This window comes from Habropoda laboriosa, unplaced genomic scaffold, assembly GCF_001263275.1.
Source record: "Habropoda laboriosa isolate 0110345459 unplaced genomic scaffold, ASM126327v1 scaffold24, whole genome shotgun sequence".
Classification (NCBI taxonomy): Eukaryota; Metazoa; Arthropoda; class Insecta; order Hymenoptera; family Apidae; genus Habropoda; species Habropoda laboriosa.
In genome coordinates, this window is record NW_017100128.1 from 86,183 (window position 1) to 104,991 (window position 18,809).

The window sequence follows — 18,809 nt, forward strand, 5'->3', positions numbered from 1 at the left end:
ACTAATTCAAGATATAAATTCTACTGCGAAGTGAGAGGTGTTTCTCTTGCGAGTGGCCAAGTGTTTCTCCTGGAGTCTCTGCGGTTTCCCTCGACGAAGACTCCTATTTTCCTAAAAACACCCTGATTGGTGATTTTTCCTTTTCTAGATCACCAATCAGTTTACTCCGGTGCATCGCAACCTCCCTCCATTTCGCCCTTAGCGCGTTATCTTAGGGTGGGGTGTACGGTGGACGGATGCGTGGGAATCCTGTGGAATCTCCGCTTTTCTAGACTTCGTTAAAGTCAAGTTCGGAGATTCCAGGATTTATGGCAGGGTCTGGTCCTAGGGACTATCGTCGAAGTCACTCCGGAGATTTTTTAAAGTGCTTTATTTATAATAATATTGTTACAAAGTGAAGTTGTGGTTCCTTAGATTTTAAACGTAAGACTAAACTTCCCTTGTTTGGGCCCAGTATTTATATGGGGCCCTACTGGAGGGGATGGACGCTGTGGCATGCGCGTGGGGTGGGGAAATTTCGGAAGAGGACTCGGAAAATCGCGATATCGGGAAAAGTCATCTTGGCGTCGGTCTGGAATGCAGGGAAGGTGTCCTAATGGATCGGGCGAATTTTTAAGGAGATGTGTATCATAGGACAAGGAAAATCCATTCGCCAACCACAGGTCGGGTGCCGCCTACCGCGACAGGACTAAGTGTCGCAGGCAACGTAATAAACACTTGTGGTGTTTTGAGGAAACGATATTTGCCTGCGACGGCGACCACTTGACTCGTTGCCATAAATCCGGCTACAGGATACGCCTTAACAATAGAAGAAATTGATTTATCGCAAGATGCAATTCTTCCTTCTTACGAGTTCTTTAAAAATTTAGACTTCTTCCGTCCGTATCGTGATAAATAAATAAAAGTTAACGTTACACAACAAGATTACACTTTTGCAGCTGATTGATTATTCGTATAGAGATATAGCCTCGCTAGCAACCATTACTATAATAATAAAGGGTAATCGCAATGAAAGGATTATATAACTCTACTATACATCAGAATTATAAAAGTTGTCTTGTGAAATGTAGCGATAGCGAACTTCGAATAGCGAACCTTCCTTGTGCGTAATAAAGAATATGGTTTAAAATAAGAACATAATAAGAACATAATCCAATAAAAATTTGCATGCGAGTGAAAAATTGTAAACTTCACTGTGACCGATTCAATAAGTACAATTTTCTCTTTGTCAAAACTTCTGAGCCACGATTGTCCCACATCTCGAACAAAGTGCATGTTACTCAGTTATGCTAATTTTGCTAATTATTACCTAGCCTGATTGCTAAATTGCCTGAGTGTAACTCAATGACTATTTCTGACTCTTAACTGAATGTTTATCACTGACTGACTGACTGATTGTACCTCACTGGCCGACTGAATGTTTCTTACTGACTGATTTAATGTTCCCGACTCTTCCACCTGCCACTGATGGCTGTTTTATTTCTTATTTCTTTACATGCACGCTGATTGGTCATTCATAAGAATCCGTAATCGCCAATCAGCGTGCCTAAGGGGCTTTCTTGAGCCATTAGGATTTACTCATAGCAATAATGCGTGTACCATTAACGAAATGTGATTTCTGAAGGTCCATTAAATGATTATTAATAAATTACAGGCACTTATAGTCTGATTTGCCATCGAATTGTTGCAGTCGAGTATCAATTTATCGATACACGTTTAAACATGAAAGAGAGAAGAGAAGATCGATCTGATTTTCGTATATCACGAAAATAATGCCTTAGAGAAGCTGCCCGGATGTACAAAGACCGATTTACTTATCGCAATTGTCCATCCCTTTTTATTTATTTATATTTGTTGAGGATTAGCAATATACAATGGCATCTAGCGGGAAGCAACGGAGAATTTGTCACCGGCTATTGTTTAACCCTCGGAAGGCTTTAGACGAACGCGGGAGACGAATACAGAATTTTCTATTGTACGCGGGTTCCAAGAAGGAATTGGATACAAATGTGTATACTTTCAACTGTATATGTTTTATATTTTCCTTGTTTATTTACATTTGATACATAAAATAGGTGTATTTACTAATCTGAGCCGCCTGACTTTATCGCTGTTGAGTCAAAATGACCCTGCATTTGTCATATGAGAGTTAAATGCGCGGTCGTCTCATGACTCGCCTAGACACGAATGAGTCTTGTGTTGATCGTCATTAGAGATACATATGTATACAGATTGTCGTTGTACATACCTCATAAAGTCTTAATTAACTAAAATAAAGCAGTATAAATTATAATAATATTTAACCCTCGGACAGCGGATACGTCGGGTCAAATATGACCCAATACTAAAATCTCTACGGTACACAAGCGAAACCACATTTCCCTATTTTACAATTATCTAAAATTCTACAAAACAACAATATTTATAATACAAGGAGAGGAGAGTCGTGATTCTCTTTCGAATGGTTGAAACAGGAGAAATTTAAATGCTGGGTCACCGGTGATCCGGCATCAGCTGTCCAAAAGTTAATTAAAAAGTTAATTAAAGATTCTTTATTCCTTTCTCCTTGGGGTTATAAATTTCGTTAACCTAATCTTATTCTATCTTTAGATCTCTTCCTTATCGTATCTTATCTCCAATTCTCTTACAATTACCATTTTTTACACCTGTCGCTACCGCGAGAAAGAGAGAAAGACACCTTCATCCTTACTTACATCTATTTCTTATGCCTTAACCTACTCCTTATTTTACTCTCATCTAATCATCCCCACCTCCTCCTCCTCCCGATTTCCTCCTGCTTTCTCTCATTCATTTCCTCCCTGCATCTCTCCCCTTTCATTCCTCTCTTTCATCCTTCTCCTTTCCAACTCTCTCATCCACTCTTCCCTCATCCTCCCTCGCCGCAGCATCCATCCCACATTGCCCTGCCATCCCTCAAAAAAACCTATCCCATACATGCTCCCGTGTCTCCTCCTCCCATCCATACACCCTGCATTTTCTCTTCTTCTGGCGAGACTGGTAGCGTTGAGAGTAAAAAACCTGGAAAAGTGAGAAGTCCGACACATGAAGCAAACGCGGTTAATGTTCTTGCCGCGGTAAATGTAAATCCTCGCGTTAGGGGCAGACAGCTCGCTCGAGAAAGTACACATTTTACGAGTCACATAAATTCCATCGACGAAATAATTCGGTCTTGTGCATCTACTTCATCAGAAACGGTTGAAAGTGTACTTTAAAGTCTTGCAGAACGTTTAAATGCTTGTGCTATTGCTAAAGGCCACCATTTTCAATGTTTAATTTAATTCGAATAAACTGATTGCACATTTTAAAGTTGTGTAAGAAGAAAAATATACAATGGCGCTTAAAGTGATGGCTAAAATAACACGGTAGTTCGTTCTCTAGTAACAATCGGTAATTTTGTGCCCGCCGCTGCCCTTTTTCCCGTTTTTACATATTCCGTCGGCCGTTGGGACCGTGCAAGCCTTGGAGTGGGAGGTGCAGCCTGCAGTCATCCTTCTTTAAGGCCCCGTGCGGCTTGGGTCTCGCGGTCAACGCCTAGGCGCGTCGTACAGCGCCTTACAGTTGTTATTGCTTTTATTGGAAATGGGCGATTGAAATAAAAGTTTCCTTTTATATATCGAATTTTCTTTCATTAACACGGCTCGGACAGAACGTCTTTTCTATACGAATCGCTCTTAGGAACTGTTTTCTGGACACCCAAAAAGAGAAAGCCGGGGTCTGCTTATACCTACGAACTGTTTATGCTATTGCATCGCAGTGTAGAGTGTCTTGACTCGAAGACGAACTTCAGACACATCTGACGGTCCTCCTCCTAGTGTCTTTGTTTAGAAAAATACGTCGAGACATTTTTGTTTTCAGGCGATGTATTTTATTTAGTGTCTTACTTAGAAATAATCGAACAGAAACAGTTGAAAGTATACTTCAAAGTCAAATGCTATTGCTAAAGGCCGCCATTTTGAATGTTTAATTCACATTGAACTCGCCTTAACATCAGCTACTATATTATAAAGTCAAAAATATATGGTGCCATTTAAAAAACCATCGATGACCTTTAAAAAGATCTTGAAAATAACGTCAATAAGAAGATCTGTCTGCATCGTCATATTTGCCCCCTCGAACAGTACAAATTTCCTCTCTGACATTTTCTCCTACCTTCAAACCTAACAGAGATATTTAGGTGTCCTCTTTCTCGTAACTCACCCTGTATAGCGAGCTCGTAAAATCGGCCAGGAGTCAAAGTGAACATGTTCCGAGTGTTCTAACAAGGGAATTGACAGAAATAGGAGAGGATAAGGACCTGAACCCCCAGACAGGGCCGTATAATGTATTCACCGCGCCTGTGCGGGCTCTGTCGTCCTTCAAATTGCTATAATGGCCTTTGTTTTCACTTGTATTCTGCTTAACCTCTCCTCATTTTGTAACGAATAGGTTACAAAGTAGGAAAGGATCGTGTTTTAACTGTGTGTTTTACAAGTAGTCAAATTATTTATCGCAATGCGCGTACGTCATCCAACGTGTATTGTTGGAATCCGGGGAGGAAAGTTGATATCGATTATATTTCAACAATATAACTTTTATTTTAACGATGACACTTATACTCGCGGACGCCGAATTTACAAGGCGCGAACTTCACGAAGGGAAGAGACGTTGTGGTTTTCTGCTGTGTACTGGATCGACCGCACTTAACTATACTCGCTTGGTTTCTATAATGATCTTCTAAGGGATTTTTTGGGTGTACTTATAAGGAAGGGATTTGGGGGAGAAGGTGAGCTTGGTTCTGGTGACGAATTGCTGGACAGGACTTTGACGGGACAGTCAGCGATCGATGAGTAACTTGTTTTTCGGCGTTACGGGGTTAATCTTAAGAGTGACTTGGGGACTCAATGTCAATAGGCGGTTGGTTATCCAACAGTATATTCAAAGATATATGCAACGATTGTTATTTTTTTTCGTCTTCTGATCATTTTGTATATTGGTCCAAAGTAGGCGTGACGATACTGAGGGCGGAGCTTGCAGCGGTTAACTTACTTCACATTGGTGAATTTAGAAGCTCCACCTCAACATCTCTATCGACAAGGAAGTGGAAATTTCCTGGATTTTTCAGGAATCGTGACGCAGCACGTCCTGTTTGTCCTAACGATTTTCATGGTTATGGAGTAATTTTTGGCAATTAGGATTTCTAATTTTCAGCGACCATGAAAATGTTTTTAGACTAAATCCTCGACAGCTGCAAGCTTATATTTTCTGACGATTAACAGTTTTATCTGCTGTTTTCTTCCAATGATTACTGTTTTCGTTGTTTACTTCATCAATTTCACGTTTTTCAAATTCGACTAAATAATTGATCTACGTTGATCACATAGGTTTATGATACATTAGGCACAGAAAGGAACTACAAATATTACGAAAAGCTAATTAGCGTTATTAATTAGTCCGATAAAACGTTAGTCATCGGCTAACTGTCATCCTTTTATCGTGCGGACCCTAAAACAGAATACCGTATACGGTCCTGGCTGCCGCTGCATCAAGCTGCGCCACTACTCGATGTTTTAATTTACGAGCTCGCTATGTTCGTTCCACTGACTATACCGCAATGCTGTCTTTCGAAATGAAAAATTAATAGAGTTAGATCGCATCGATGCAACTGAACGTTGTTGCTCTGATGTGCTGTTAGTGGATGACACCACCCTGCGGCTTTTAAAAATAGGTAAAAGTTTGGGAATTTCTTTCATAAGTAACTACTACGTAAAATGTTTCAATTTTTTCAGGGGATATAAATGTAACTTTCATTCTCACGATTTTAAAAAGTAAAAATGTTACGAAATGTTATTGAGAAACCTCTTCGGTTATCAACTGCTGGCCGCAGCAAGGATTGGAAATATCATTAATTCTTATCATACAATGATAAATTATAAATGATAATAAGCCATTTTTTAATGCATTAATATTATACTGAAACTTAGTATTTTATAACTAATATTACGCTGCAATATTGAAATAAAAGGAAACTACATATGTACATGGTACTGCTCGAAAGTGGCCGAATGAGTGCGGACTAGCTGGACTATTTAGACCGCAAAGGGTTAATAAACAGATATTTCCCTGTAAGAAATATATTAGTGAACTTTTGTAAGTACGTAAAATTTATTCGGACCTACCAGTTTATTTTTCCTCCAAGAGAGGTGTAAGCAAAGTTTTATTTAACTGACTGAAAGTAAACGTTTCCGTCTTATACTGCTAACATTGGAGGTGTAAAACAACTTATTTAATCCCTCTAAGTCCGAGTAGGGCTCCAGAGTCCCATACCAGAAATCCATGATTTTCGCATTTTCATGTATTCTAAACGAATAGTCTTCCAATTCGAAGTACAAAATAGACTATTTTAACCCTTAAAATAATTCTACGGCACGTTTAAAACGCCCCCGGGCTTAGAGGGTTAATGTACGGGACTCTGAATTCCCACTTGGACTTAAAGGGATAAAAAGATTAATAAAATACAAACCCGAAAAAAGGTATGATATTCCAATAAAAAAAATTGTAGAGAAAATAGGACAAAGTCTTCATATAATACACAATTATGAAAAAAATTAATAGAATTATAGCAATAACAAAGGGGTTGTTATAAAAATAATCACAGTGAAAAGAGAAAAGCGCAATATTTTAAGACACTCGGCGAATAGTGCTTTCATGTTCATGAAATCCAACCCTTGTTGGTATTTCTGCTTGTGAGGATTGTACAGAGAATTATTAAAGATCTTCCAGTATTAAAATTCATGTGATTAAAGGAAAAATACACGTTGTCATAACGATTTCATAAGTACAGCTGTAATTTATTAACGTATGCACGAGCTGGAATGTAATGTAGAAAAAAGTTGTCTTCTCCTTCAAGGAAAGATTCTCTTTAGATGGCCCAGATAAATATTCTTATCATTTCCGCGATCTTCGTGAAGATCAGCAATATTTAGCACGATAATAGAGTAAGGTTTGGGTTGATCAAGATTTGGGGAGGTATACCTAACAGGTAACAAAAATTCTGGTTAAATTCAGAGAAGTACTTCAAGCTTGAAAGTCCAAGATTCAAGGAAGAGTAGCAGAACGGTTCTAGATTTTCCAATACGACCATGCATCTATTTACACAACAAGATCATCTCAGTAATGATTCATACCAGCAAGTATTCGAATTGAGACTAGTATTCCTTTTTTACGGTAAATGTATAGTCGGTGGAACCGATAGGTAATGTCGTAAAATTACTTAGGCGTCTTAATTTTGTCATCAACAGGCGTCAGAAATTTTAAATATCAATTCACAAGTAACGCACGACCCTATTTAAATACGGCTATGTCAATTTTTCAAATAACAAAAATATTATTAGTAATAATTTTTTTACGATAGGACAATCCTTCTAGATTAAAGCAAAAAAAAAGTGAGTTCAATTCGATCAATAGTTTCCGAGATAAAAATTGATAAGCACAGCAGAATATTTTCACAAAAATGGGCAACAATTGTCAAATTCAAAGGTCCGTATTTTTTAAACAAATTCGAAACCAGCTAAATGATGAATTAAACCCCCCCTAATTTCACGTGTACTACATTATATTTCATTTGGAACAAAATCCCTGGTGTCGACGTCAAAAAATGATCAATTCATCGTGGAATCACCCTACATCAAACGGTGCCGCTGACTATATCGCTTCCACCAACTATACCTTGGTTTCTGTTTTTGTCATAAATCAGTAGACAAGTGACTACAAAGTTAATGTTGCAAAAGAAATGAAAATACATGAAACACGAATTTAAGTGGTTACTTCCTCATATTTAGAAATACTTTCTTATCTTGGTGTTCTTTATATTATTGTCCTGAGAAAATATTAACTTCAACATCGAAATGGTAAAAATGTACTGTGTACAAGCGACGCCATCAGTAACTTTCGACTGTTAAATCTGGCAGCACTGATACCTGAAACGAAGAAAGAAACTGCATAGTTACAGGCGCCTCTTCCTGGCACAAACCGACGAACATTTTTTATTAGTGCAGCATTCTTTTACTAAAAACCACCTATTAGGTTGGTGCATATGAAACGTCGGTTTTTGAAACGAAACTTTAGATACATTGCGTTTCTTGAAAAAATAATATATTTAATCAAAATCATTTTTGCATGATTTTATATACAGTTTTTCCAACAATTGATTAATTTCATTATTCCAAATGTATGAAAATCATTAATCTTGGAATTCAAAAATTCTTTGAATGCTGCCTTTACAGTGTTTTCATTTCGGAATAATATATTTGTCAAAAAATTGTTCAGGTGTTTGAAGAAATGGTAGGCAAAATTTCATATTATTTACCTTGGATTGTTTTCAATAATTTTTCTTAAAAAATTATCCACTATCCTATATGGTCTTCCTCTTAGCTCACTTTCTAATAAAAAGTCACCACACTTGAATTTTGCACACCAACGTTGAAGTGTCTCAACATTTACATAGCCTTCTTCAAATATTAAAATGATCAGACAAAATTTAATATATGGTATCGACTGGCCAATATCAGCTGTTTAAAAAACGGCAATTTAGGTGCACCAACCTAATACTTTCAGAAATCGAAGTGTCAAGTCTATCGATTAGTTCGCCCGGGAGACATTATTTTTGGCAATTTGGAAAATATGGTTTCGAGAAAATCGCCCCAAGAAATTATAATCGGGAAACGTCATTTCAGAAATACATTTATGTTCTTAAGGAATTTAAAAAATTACAAAAACAATTAATTTTTTTCTCTGTTAAATAAATAAAAAATTTAGTTGTCAGCCGTGTACAAATTCCTGTTTTCCAAAATTCAGGTTTGAAATAGACATATGGAGACTTCAAGTTATTTATGCAGTTGTTATTAAGTAGTTTAAAATTTTGTTACGAAGTGAACGATAATAAACGAGTTCAACATTTCTGTTACTTTTGATTTAAAATGAAATTTGAAGAACCTTAAACGTAGATGTTAGATGTCAACGTAAGAAGATAAACAGTAGTATTATTTCAATGAATTCTGTTTATTGGGTATATTAAAGTAGCGTCGTATGAAAAATTCAGAAAGAAGTTTCTTTTAGAAGAGAATATTCAGGAATTAAAGTTCTTTTAAAATATAGGTATACAGAATTTTAATATTCATATCTACTAGTTTATATTACGTTGATATTTTATTACATAACTCAAATCTCATCAAAATGCCAGATTATTGTGCTTAGTACCATGAAATGTTGGAATTATTATTAAATAAATAAGACAATAAAATTAATTAAGCTTATTAAAAAGCTGATAAATATACGTTAATGCAATAATAATATCATATTCCAGTATATAAATTCTCTTTCATAATATTTTTCAATTAAAAAATGATTGCAATTTGTGTGCATAAAAATTATTTTAAATAATCGAAAACATTGACGAGACTAATTAATCAATTTCTTCGTCAACATTTGCAGAAATATTAGATTTGTAAAATATGTGTTTTAGAACAATTTCTACCTCCTAGTTCACGAGTAACCAATATTTTCCTTTACAAACAACTTTCCACATATTATTACAATCGAAAAACGCTAAACTTCCTGTTATATTACTACTATTTAAATATTTAATATCATAACATCTGATTTTAAATTCAAATCTATCAATTTAACGATAATCATGTTTAGTTCGAAGGTCTTCTTTATGCGATTAGCACATTTTTGAGGTTATGTTTCAATTTGTAATTAACCTGTTTTCAAGACTTTCTATGCAATATGTGTGCGCGTGGATTCAGAGTGCAGGGGAAAATGCAAATTAAGACACGTTTGCCTAATGAAATTGCGGTTGTCTAACGAAGCACAAAGAAGTTGAACGTAGCATGGCGAACTTTAGAAGTTAGGTTATCTCTTCAACCCTTCGACACTTCTCGATTTGAAACGACGAAATACGTGAAAATCACGTATCACGTGTGATTTTTAGGTTACGAGTAACAAGGATCGCTGTCTCTTGGGTTTTGCGAGATTTTCAACTCACCATCTGGATAGGTGGCATTGATTTCGCCGGTGGCATCCAATTCAGACGGCATGGATCCAACGAGAATCATGTCGTCCGGAGCTTCCTCCAGCTCTAGTTCGATTTTTGTCACGTGCCCTAAACAAACGAATTCAACGAGAAATATAATTACAAGCAACGTAAGTGAAACTCTTAAAAAAAAATTGGTGAATTCAAAATTCTCGTTGAATTTCAAAATATACAATATTAAATTGATTTAATGATAATGAACGTTATTTTATTTTAGGATAAAATTTGTATAGTTCCAGTGATTGCAGTGGTTCGACATGACAATCTCAAGTTACTCATGTACAATATTTGTTTTAAAGGAAATATTATATAAAAAGAACTGATTTTATTAAGCAAAACGGGTAATACAGTATACAGGGTGTCTCAGATAAAGGTCACCTGAATATCTTCTTTCTTAGCAATGATATGAACAATGTGTAAAATACAATTTGAATAGTTTAAAAAAATTAATTTTTCAAATTAGAAATTTTTCAATTTTAAATTTTGCGAATTTTTCCAAGGTCACTGAATAAATGTCTGAAATGTTTAAAAAAGGAAAGATGTCAGTGCGTAAATCAAACGGTTTTGCAATCTGAGTCCGGGAACTTCTGTTACATACTCAACTATATTTAACTATGTAAATTACTATGTTTGACTACATAAATGCTAGAAGATATATTGGAGTCAAAGGTTAATAAAGAATATAGGAATTTCTCTTAGATTCATTGAAATTCGTTAATTAAAATCAACACATTCGTGTATGTATATGGCGTGTATTTATCAATACACGGTATGTTAATATATTTCCGCATGTTTTCTACCACTGTGCGTGATTTATGATAATTTTTACTTTGAATTTCATTTAAAGAAAATTATCAAGAAAAGCTGCCGTAGAAATGACGTGTTTTTTGAACATATTGTAGAGAGCTTCATCGCATTATCATATTGCTCTCAATATTGTAAAATCAATGTCGTTAATTCTCCAGGAAAATAAACAACGTATTTCTGTTCAGTCAACAATTTATCGATGAAACATCGTTTAATACTGCTATTATTAATTGTAGCTTACCAGATATTGCAGTTAATGATTAACTTGACGAAAGTAATACAAATGTTGTAAAAAAAACAACAAGTGATGATTGCATTGTTTCTGTCCATTGTATCTTTCAAATTAACTGCTTGAATCGAAAAGGGACATGTTTCACGATGTCCACTGACAGTCTTTTTAAATATAAAATTGGCTGCGACAAGAATCTCTGACGTATTCTATCAATTATGAAGTCTTCACTCTGTGACAGCACACTCAACACTCACTACAGGATAGAAAAATTTATAGGATGCGGTGGTGAACCATTTGAACACCCCTTGGCAATTCAAATTTTTTTTTTTAAATACCTTGGTTTAGAGCAGGGGTCGGCAAACTGCGGCCCGCCATCAGTTTTTTCATGGCCCGCGAGTTATGTACAGTTAAATAAAATATCATCCGAAAAGAAAGAATTCCATATTTCTCATTAATAAATGTGTGTTATAAATAAAGGATTTGCCAAAAAATTTTTATTTGTAGTTAACTACCTACATACACTACCGGCCAAAAGTTTCGAATCACCTCCCACTTTTCATTAATATTAAATCTGCTGCTAATTATTTATAGTGTAGGATTTGGATTTAATGACAGGAGGATAGTGCGTGATCTGGGTTACTTAGTACCCACACAGTGAGTTCTCCTTTTTAGTCTTTATTATTCTGGCTCACGAGGTGTACAGTTTGATTATTGCTTAATGACTATCTGCTTCACTGACTCTGACTCTCCAAGTCACCTCGCGAGCTTCTTTCTCACCATCTTCTTTTTCCTGATTGGTTACCCCCAACTTATTGGTTGCAACCAATCAGGAATTTTGTCTTTAACCCGCAGCTAGTCCTTTGCGCCCTTGTCGCGCTTTTTCCAGGACCGCGGCGAATTATGGTGGGGGCGTATTGTCCGCTGTAGCGCATTTGGCAACGCCGCGGATTTTCCTCTAGGTCCGGTACTTGGGACATGTGACCTGGGCCTCTGGGCCCGTACGCGGACCTTTCGGCAACCCTTGGTTTATGACCTGGCAAATTGCTATTGAGACCGTTGGTGAAAGTTTCTACGAAAACATGCATTGTTAGATTTACTAAACATTAAACAGACTAAAACGGTTTTCTCAAAAATATTCTCCAAGTCGTTGACTTTTTTCTGGAAATTTTTGTGTAAATTGCAATGCTCAGTGATTCCAAACTTTTGGCCGGTAGTGTATATACATACATACGTAATAATCTCAATTTTCTCTCTTGGCCCACAAAGCCAAAAAATATTTATTATCTGGCCCTCCAGAAAAAAAGTTTGCCGACCCCTGGTTTAGAGGGACCTACAGGTTGATTGCAGCGTATGTTTTGTAGTTCTTTTTTTTTTTAAATTATCAAGGTTAATTTTTACAAATACAGAAATTACTACTGAGCAGGAGACGACGAAGGCTTAATACCGTGTAGCTTAAAGTAATGTTTGGAAGCAGAAATTTTAAATATTAATTCACAAATAACGCACGGAACTCAATGTATCGCTTCGACCAACTATACTATCAGTGGATTACTCGAAGAAGTAAAATTAGGAAAGCTAGAAAAAAAGAAGATTTGTACCAGATAAGAATAAAAACGGTATAACTGTATTAATAAGAGACATTTTGATGCTTTTCGCGAAATATGAGAAGTAAATGGTGTTGATGAGGAAAGCTTCTATTAAGGGAGTATTCTAGTCTAGACTTTTCAAAAAACTCGATTTCATTTTTTTACATTTTCTGAAAGTAGACATTTGCAGAAGTATAACTGTCGAAGGATTTTTCCGAATTCGTAAAATTGACAAAGTTATAGATGGTTAAAGACGACGACATGTAGTCCATAGTCATAAGTGTACCATTCTCGTGTAAACTTTAAACGCGTTTTTCTCGAAACCATGTTTTTCTAAATGGCTGACATGATATCTCAAGTTCTAGTTGTCCGATTAACTCCAAATTTTACACGCACCTTCAGTGGATGTGCCGTTATCGTCTGAACCAGAATTATGCCAAAATATATATTTTTCTGATTTTTAGAGACTCTGAAAGACGAAAAAATATCGACAAACTCGGTACACAAAATTCAAAGTGCCGCCATTTTGTAAATTTGCACTATTTTTTTTTTATTCTGGTTCACACCATAATCACATTCGTACTAGTCAAGAATCCTTTTGGATTTTTCATTTTGGATAAACAGAATGGGCGGAATCGTGTCAGCCAGTAGGACACTTCTTTTTAAAGGGACCGCACTGAATGATATATAATTCAGACAGTTTTGATTATTTTCACTTGAAAAAAATTGTGAACTTTCTCAAGGCACGAATAAATATGTATGCAAAATGCCGATACTGAGAATCTTATACTTTCCTTACAAAAAAATCCCTAAGAAGGACTAAAAAATGACACTCTAGACTAAAGCACCCCCTTAATTTATCAGATCAACTGGTTGCTTATTGTAGCTCACTAACAATGACAGAAGCTGTTGAATACTAAACGAAATTAGCACTGGAAATTTTTCTCCAAATATCGATTGTAAAAATGCATTAAATATTGTTTCAAAAGTTAATATCACTGAATGAAAATAAATCACTTAATTTCGAAGGAAAGCTGGCTATAGACTTAGTTCTTTATCAAGAAATAAAATTATTTCCTTACGAAATAAAAAGAGTGGAAGGGAAAGGGAAATCAGAAAATATTAGAATACCTTCCGAAAAGTTTTCACATGTTACGAATGTCCACAAAAGAATTCGCAAATATTTGTCGACCAACTTCTAAATAATGAAACATACGGTGAAATTGCCATTTGTTTCTTCTTCTGCAAACGCTTATGCCCTTTATAAAAATTCCACAAGAGACACTATTACCATTCCTATGTCCTACTACACGACAACTTGGGTACAATGTCGAGATGCTTCTATACTGAAAAATGCAATAATCCTTTCTATTCCACAATCCCATAGAGCATTTGATAAGCTTCGTTCACTGTGTTAATTCCTAAATCCCATTTGATATGCTTTATTCACATTGTTAATTCCTGGGATTTGTGGAATTCAACATAGTATATAGCAAATCGGGGATTTGCAAATACAAGAAAATTTATTTTTCATTATTTATATAGTGTTTGTGCAAACTATGAGACCCAATGTTCAGTACAAAATTGTTAACCCTTTGCAGTCCAAATTTTGTCACTCTCGGGCAGTACCGTGGAGTTTCCCTTTACTTAAATTTTTCAGCGTAATATTAGATATAAAATACGATATCTTGAAGGGAAAAATTCTTATGTCGAGTCTGACTCGACGTAGGACCGCAAAGGGTTAATGTCCAAAGCCCTAGAGTCCGAGATTATAATGTTCGACAGAGTTCTCTTTGAAGTCTCAAAAGGTTCAGCTCAAGTTCAAAAGTTTTCTGTGTAGTTCCAACGTTTTCAGTCCGAAGTCGGAAAATATTCTCTCATTGTCTGAAAAATTCACCTTCCGAGTCACATTTTGGAGGGAAATAGAGAAAAGTGGGACCGAGAATTGTCTAAATAACCCTTTGCACCCAAAGGCCATTTCGCTATAGGGAAGTAGCAAATCAGAGCTTGTTTGCTAAGTAAAATTGATGAAATTTTATAAAACTAACATAGAAATAAACCATGCATATATTAACGAATATAACTATTTTATTTCAATATTATAGAAATGGTGCTTTTATTAGGCGCCTGATGCTGAATACAATATTATACTGGCCACAATGCTGATATTACCACTGATACTGATAATGATCTAAGACTTTTTTTAAATTTATTTTTTGCCTTGGTGTGAGCTGTGCCTATTGGCTCAGGGCCAATTTACCAACTTATACGTATTGGATTATGGGAGTTATTGGTTGTTAAATAATTAATAATCCTTATTTTAATCTATAAACTTTTATTAGACACAAGGAAGGTTCGCTTTTCTACTTGATGGTAAGAGCACTGTCTACGGACTGACAACGCCCTAATATTGTCTACGACCCCGCTTGGGACCGAAGGGCCTTTTGTCACGTATCATAAACATTTAGATCTTTACTAAACAGAGGTGGTAAGGCTAAACGGATTTCTCCGAACGTATACAAATAGATAAATCTAACAATACGTCTATGTTATTATCTACTATAGTGTTTTGGATTAATATGAATTAATTGCACGAGTATTTACAGAGAATAATTTTCAAAAAATCTCTAATATCGAAGATGAATCGTGCGTTAACAGTAAAAACAGAATAGAAACTTATCCTAAGTGTACATATTAACCCTTTCGCGACTAGCGCCGGTTATATCCGGCATCCACTAAATGCTTCATACTGGCTAGCGCCGGTTATATCCGGCACCCACTAAGCGCGTTTCATTGGCTCGCGCCTCAACAACTCAAAGTGAAGATTTATTTTAAAATACAGAACAAGGCCTCAACAACATTCCCTTTATCCAATACACCCTTAAGTCCTCTGCTGTTCCAACGAAATCCTCTAAGATTTGAAAAAACGCGAGACACTCTTAACACTATGCCGTCCGTTTCGCCTGTCGCCGGGGGTTTTTCGAGATTTTCGGGAGATCATAAATTGTGGAGTTTTACTAATCTCAATAGTTCTCAATCCTGTCCCTCCATTTTCACGAAATTTCGAGGATATATGTAAATAAATGCAAAATTTTTTTTTTAATTTATTTATTTATGCAAATCTTTTTTTTTATTCGTCTGTGCGACAGCTTCCCATAAGACACCAACGTGGTGTCACCGGCATTTGTTCGACAGCTTTGCGCGGGGCACCAACGTGGTGTCACCGGCATTTGTCCGATAATTTTCGTAGGGCACCAATGTGGTGCCCGTTCATTAGTGGCGCACTGGTGGCTAGTTCCGCCGTCGCGAAAGAGTTAATACTATCAGCTAGGAATGAGGTATGATACTGATCTAAGACTATTTCTGCACGTATTCTTATAGTATGTAGGAAGCAGGCATAATGAAAAATCGCGGACACGGACAATCGAACCTTCTCGGTGTATTCGCCGGCTGATCGGCACGTGCCAGCAAGCATAAGTGTGCGTGTGTGTATGTGAGCATTGGCTCCGACAATGTTCTAACGTACCGCGGCCGGGCAGGCAAAAACGCTAGCCGGAACACACCGAGTTTAGGAAAAACGTCGGGAGTGTTCGGGCGACGTGTCGATAAAAGCACGTGCCCGCGTCACGCGAGGATAGTACAGAAGTAACTACGATACGCTACGATACGATACGATCAGGTACGATAAGTCCAGTGCAGGCGCTACGGTCTCGTTATACTCGTCGTGTCATCTCTGTGATCAACGGAATAGATACTCAGAAAATTCCTATTCCTACAATTGGGGGCTCCTCCGGGATCTAGACAGCGATCAGAGAGTACGCGACGGATATTAGTTGTACGCGAGACAGAAATTTAGACGATATTTACGTGATCTACGGTTCGCGACGAGATGGAGGAGAGAAACCTGCAAGATCTCACCACGCTGCGCCTGAAGCAGATCCTGCGAGAGAGAGAGCTCTCCCGACCAGCGGAACGAAGAACGAGTTGGAAGCGGCACCGAGGTGGAAGATGTTTTCGATGAAGGCGAGGCGTCGAGCAGAGACGACACCAAAATCGTGCCAACACCCCGTCCTCCAGCCCAAGATACGGAAATGGAGTTAATAAAGCTTCGACTCAGACTTGCGGAGAAGGAAAAGGAGATGGCCATCCGGGAAGCAGAGGTGGCAAGACGCGAGCTGGAAATGCTGTCACCAGCTCACGTCAGACAGCGATCAGCAAGAACAGAGGGCGCAGGTACGACGTACGAACCCCTTCGTATGAACGCCACGGCCATTGCAGATCTATTGAATCATTTTGATGGTTCGGGAGGCGCCTTCGAGACGTGGGCGAGGCAGTTCCGACTGCTACGCGACACTTACGGGTTGCAAGACGACGCGTGTCGCATCCTCATCGTATCGAGACTCCGAGGAAAGGCGCTGGACTGGTTCCATTCTCGACCGGAGCACGTGGTGATGGCGATCGAGACACTCCTGGAGCAAATGGGCTCCATGTTCCACCAACGACCCGACCAGCGGATGGCGAGACGACGCTTCGAGGAGAGGACGTGGCACCAAGGAGAAACCTTCACCGATTACCTCCACGAAAAGGTAATACTGGCGAATCGTATCTCCATAGGCGAGCAGGAACTCATCGACTGCATCATCGACGGAATACCCGATCCCGTCCTCCAGAACCAGGCGCACCTCCAGAGATTCAGGACGAACGCCGTCTGCTGGAAGCGCTCGGCAAAATCGAGCTCAAGCCGAAAGCAACCAGCGCGCCGGTCAAAGGAGGAGAGCCGGCGCCGAGGCCCAGGGGCGACAGTTCGACGATCGCAACAACGGCAACGTGGAGGTGCATCAACTACGGTGGCCGAGGACATCCCACGCCGAAATGCCCCGCGCACGACAGAGGTCGTAAGTGCTTCCAATGTAACGAATACGGTCATATCTCACGCGATTGTCCGACAAAGAAACAGACCGTGAAAAACGTCCTCACTGCCACGGAGTCGGCGGAGGCCAAGTATCGAAAAGCCGATTGTCGATTCCACAAGTGACAGTAAAATGTTACTGACACCGGTGAAATGTAGGATCGGCCTACCTCCACGTAAAAAAAAAAAAATGTAGGGTCGATTTCGCAAGTGACAGTAAAATGTTACTGAGTTACTGTGTTAATAAGTAAATGTTGTTCAAATTATGTCGTGTTTTATGTCATTTTCATCAGAAAAATCTCATCAATATGTTAAGAAAAATTTCGGGATAAAAAAAGTAAAATTCAAGAAATTACATTTTTCTATTATGATTTGTCGAGCCGTGAAATCTCGTAAAGGAAACCGACGCTTGACTGACTGAGAGCGAGATAACATGGGCGCAGCAATGACGCAGACCTAGGCGTAGGACCATCTATACTGTCACTTGTAGAATCCAAACTTTCTGACACTTGTAGAGAATTTACTGTATTAGGAGATTTGTCGTGTGTCAGGTTAATTTTTAACTCTTTCGCTGCGGCAGAATTTAATGCGTAACGTGTGTGACTGACGGTAAATTTTTAACTTCCGCTGCAAAATTTATTATCTTGGCCGTATCGTTTTAAAATTCGGTTTATTAAATCAAAGCGGAACTGAGTAAAGGATAAAATTAAGCATTAAATTAAGGTGGAAGTACACCAAAAGACTCTAACAGTGTAGTGCCAGCAAATTTTCAAAACGCTTATAGGCGCCAATAGTAATGAAAGGGTTAGCTGGTAGTAATTAAAAAATTAAGCCTTATTCGAAATGATAAAAGAATCTGTCTAATTTGGTATCCTAAAGAAAATTTTTGCAATGAAAAATTCCTTCAAATCATGAACTACATTACAGGTTGTAATAATTTCGAAAAGCATAATTATACTGCTGTTATTTGATGGAAAAATTATATACAATACGCCTAAATTTTTGAATTTCGTAGTTAGTATAACCCATCTTAACCCACTTATTAACAAAATTAACCTATTTACTACTTATTAACCAAATTAACTTATTTCACAAGATAGTTCCCATAATTTTTTATGGACGGACCAAAAACATAAGCAAAACATATTACATCTTTGGAATTTCATCAATATCAAGTCATTG

General features: G+C 37.5%; 1 protein-coding gene across 1 annotated transcript in view; it reads right to left on the reverse strand.

The window, feature by feature from the left end:
* LOC108578916 overlaps positions 1–18,809 on the reverse strand; it is a 125,603-nt gene that overhangs the window by 39,922 nt on the left and 66,872 nt on the right. The window contains exon 4 of the mRNA XM_017942368.1: positions 10,046–10,162. Coding sequence (XP_017797857.1) covers positions 10,046–10,162 — 117 coding nt within the window. The remainder of the gene's footprint in view (positions 1–10,045; positions 10,163–18,809) is intronic.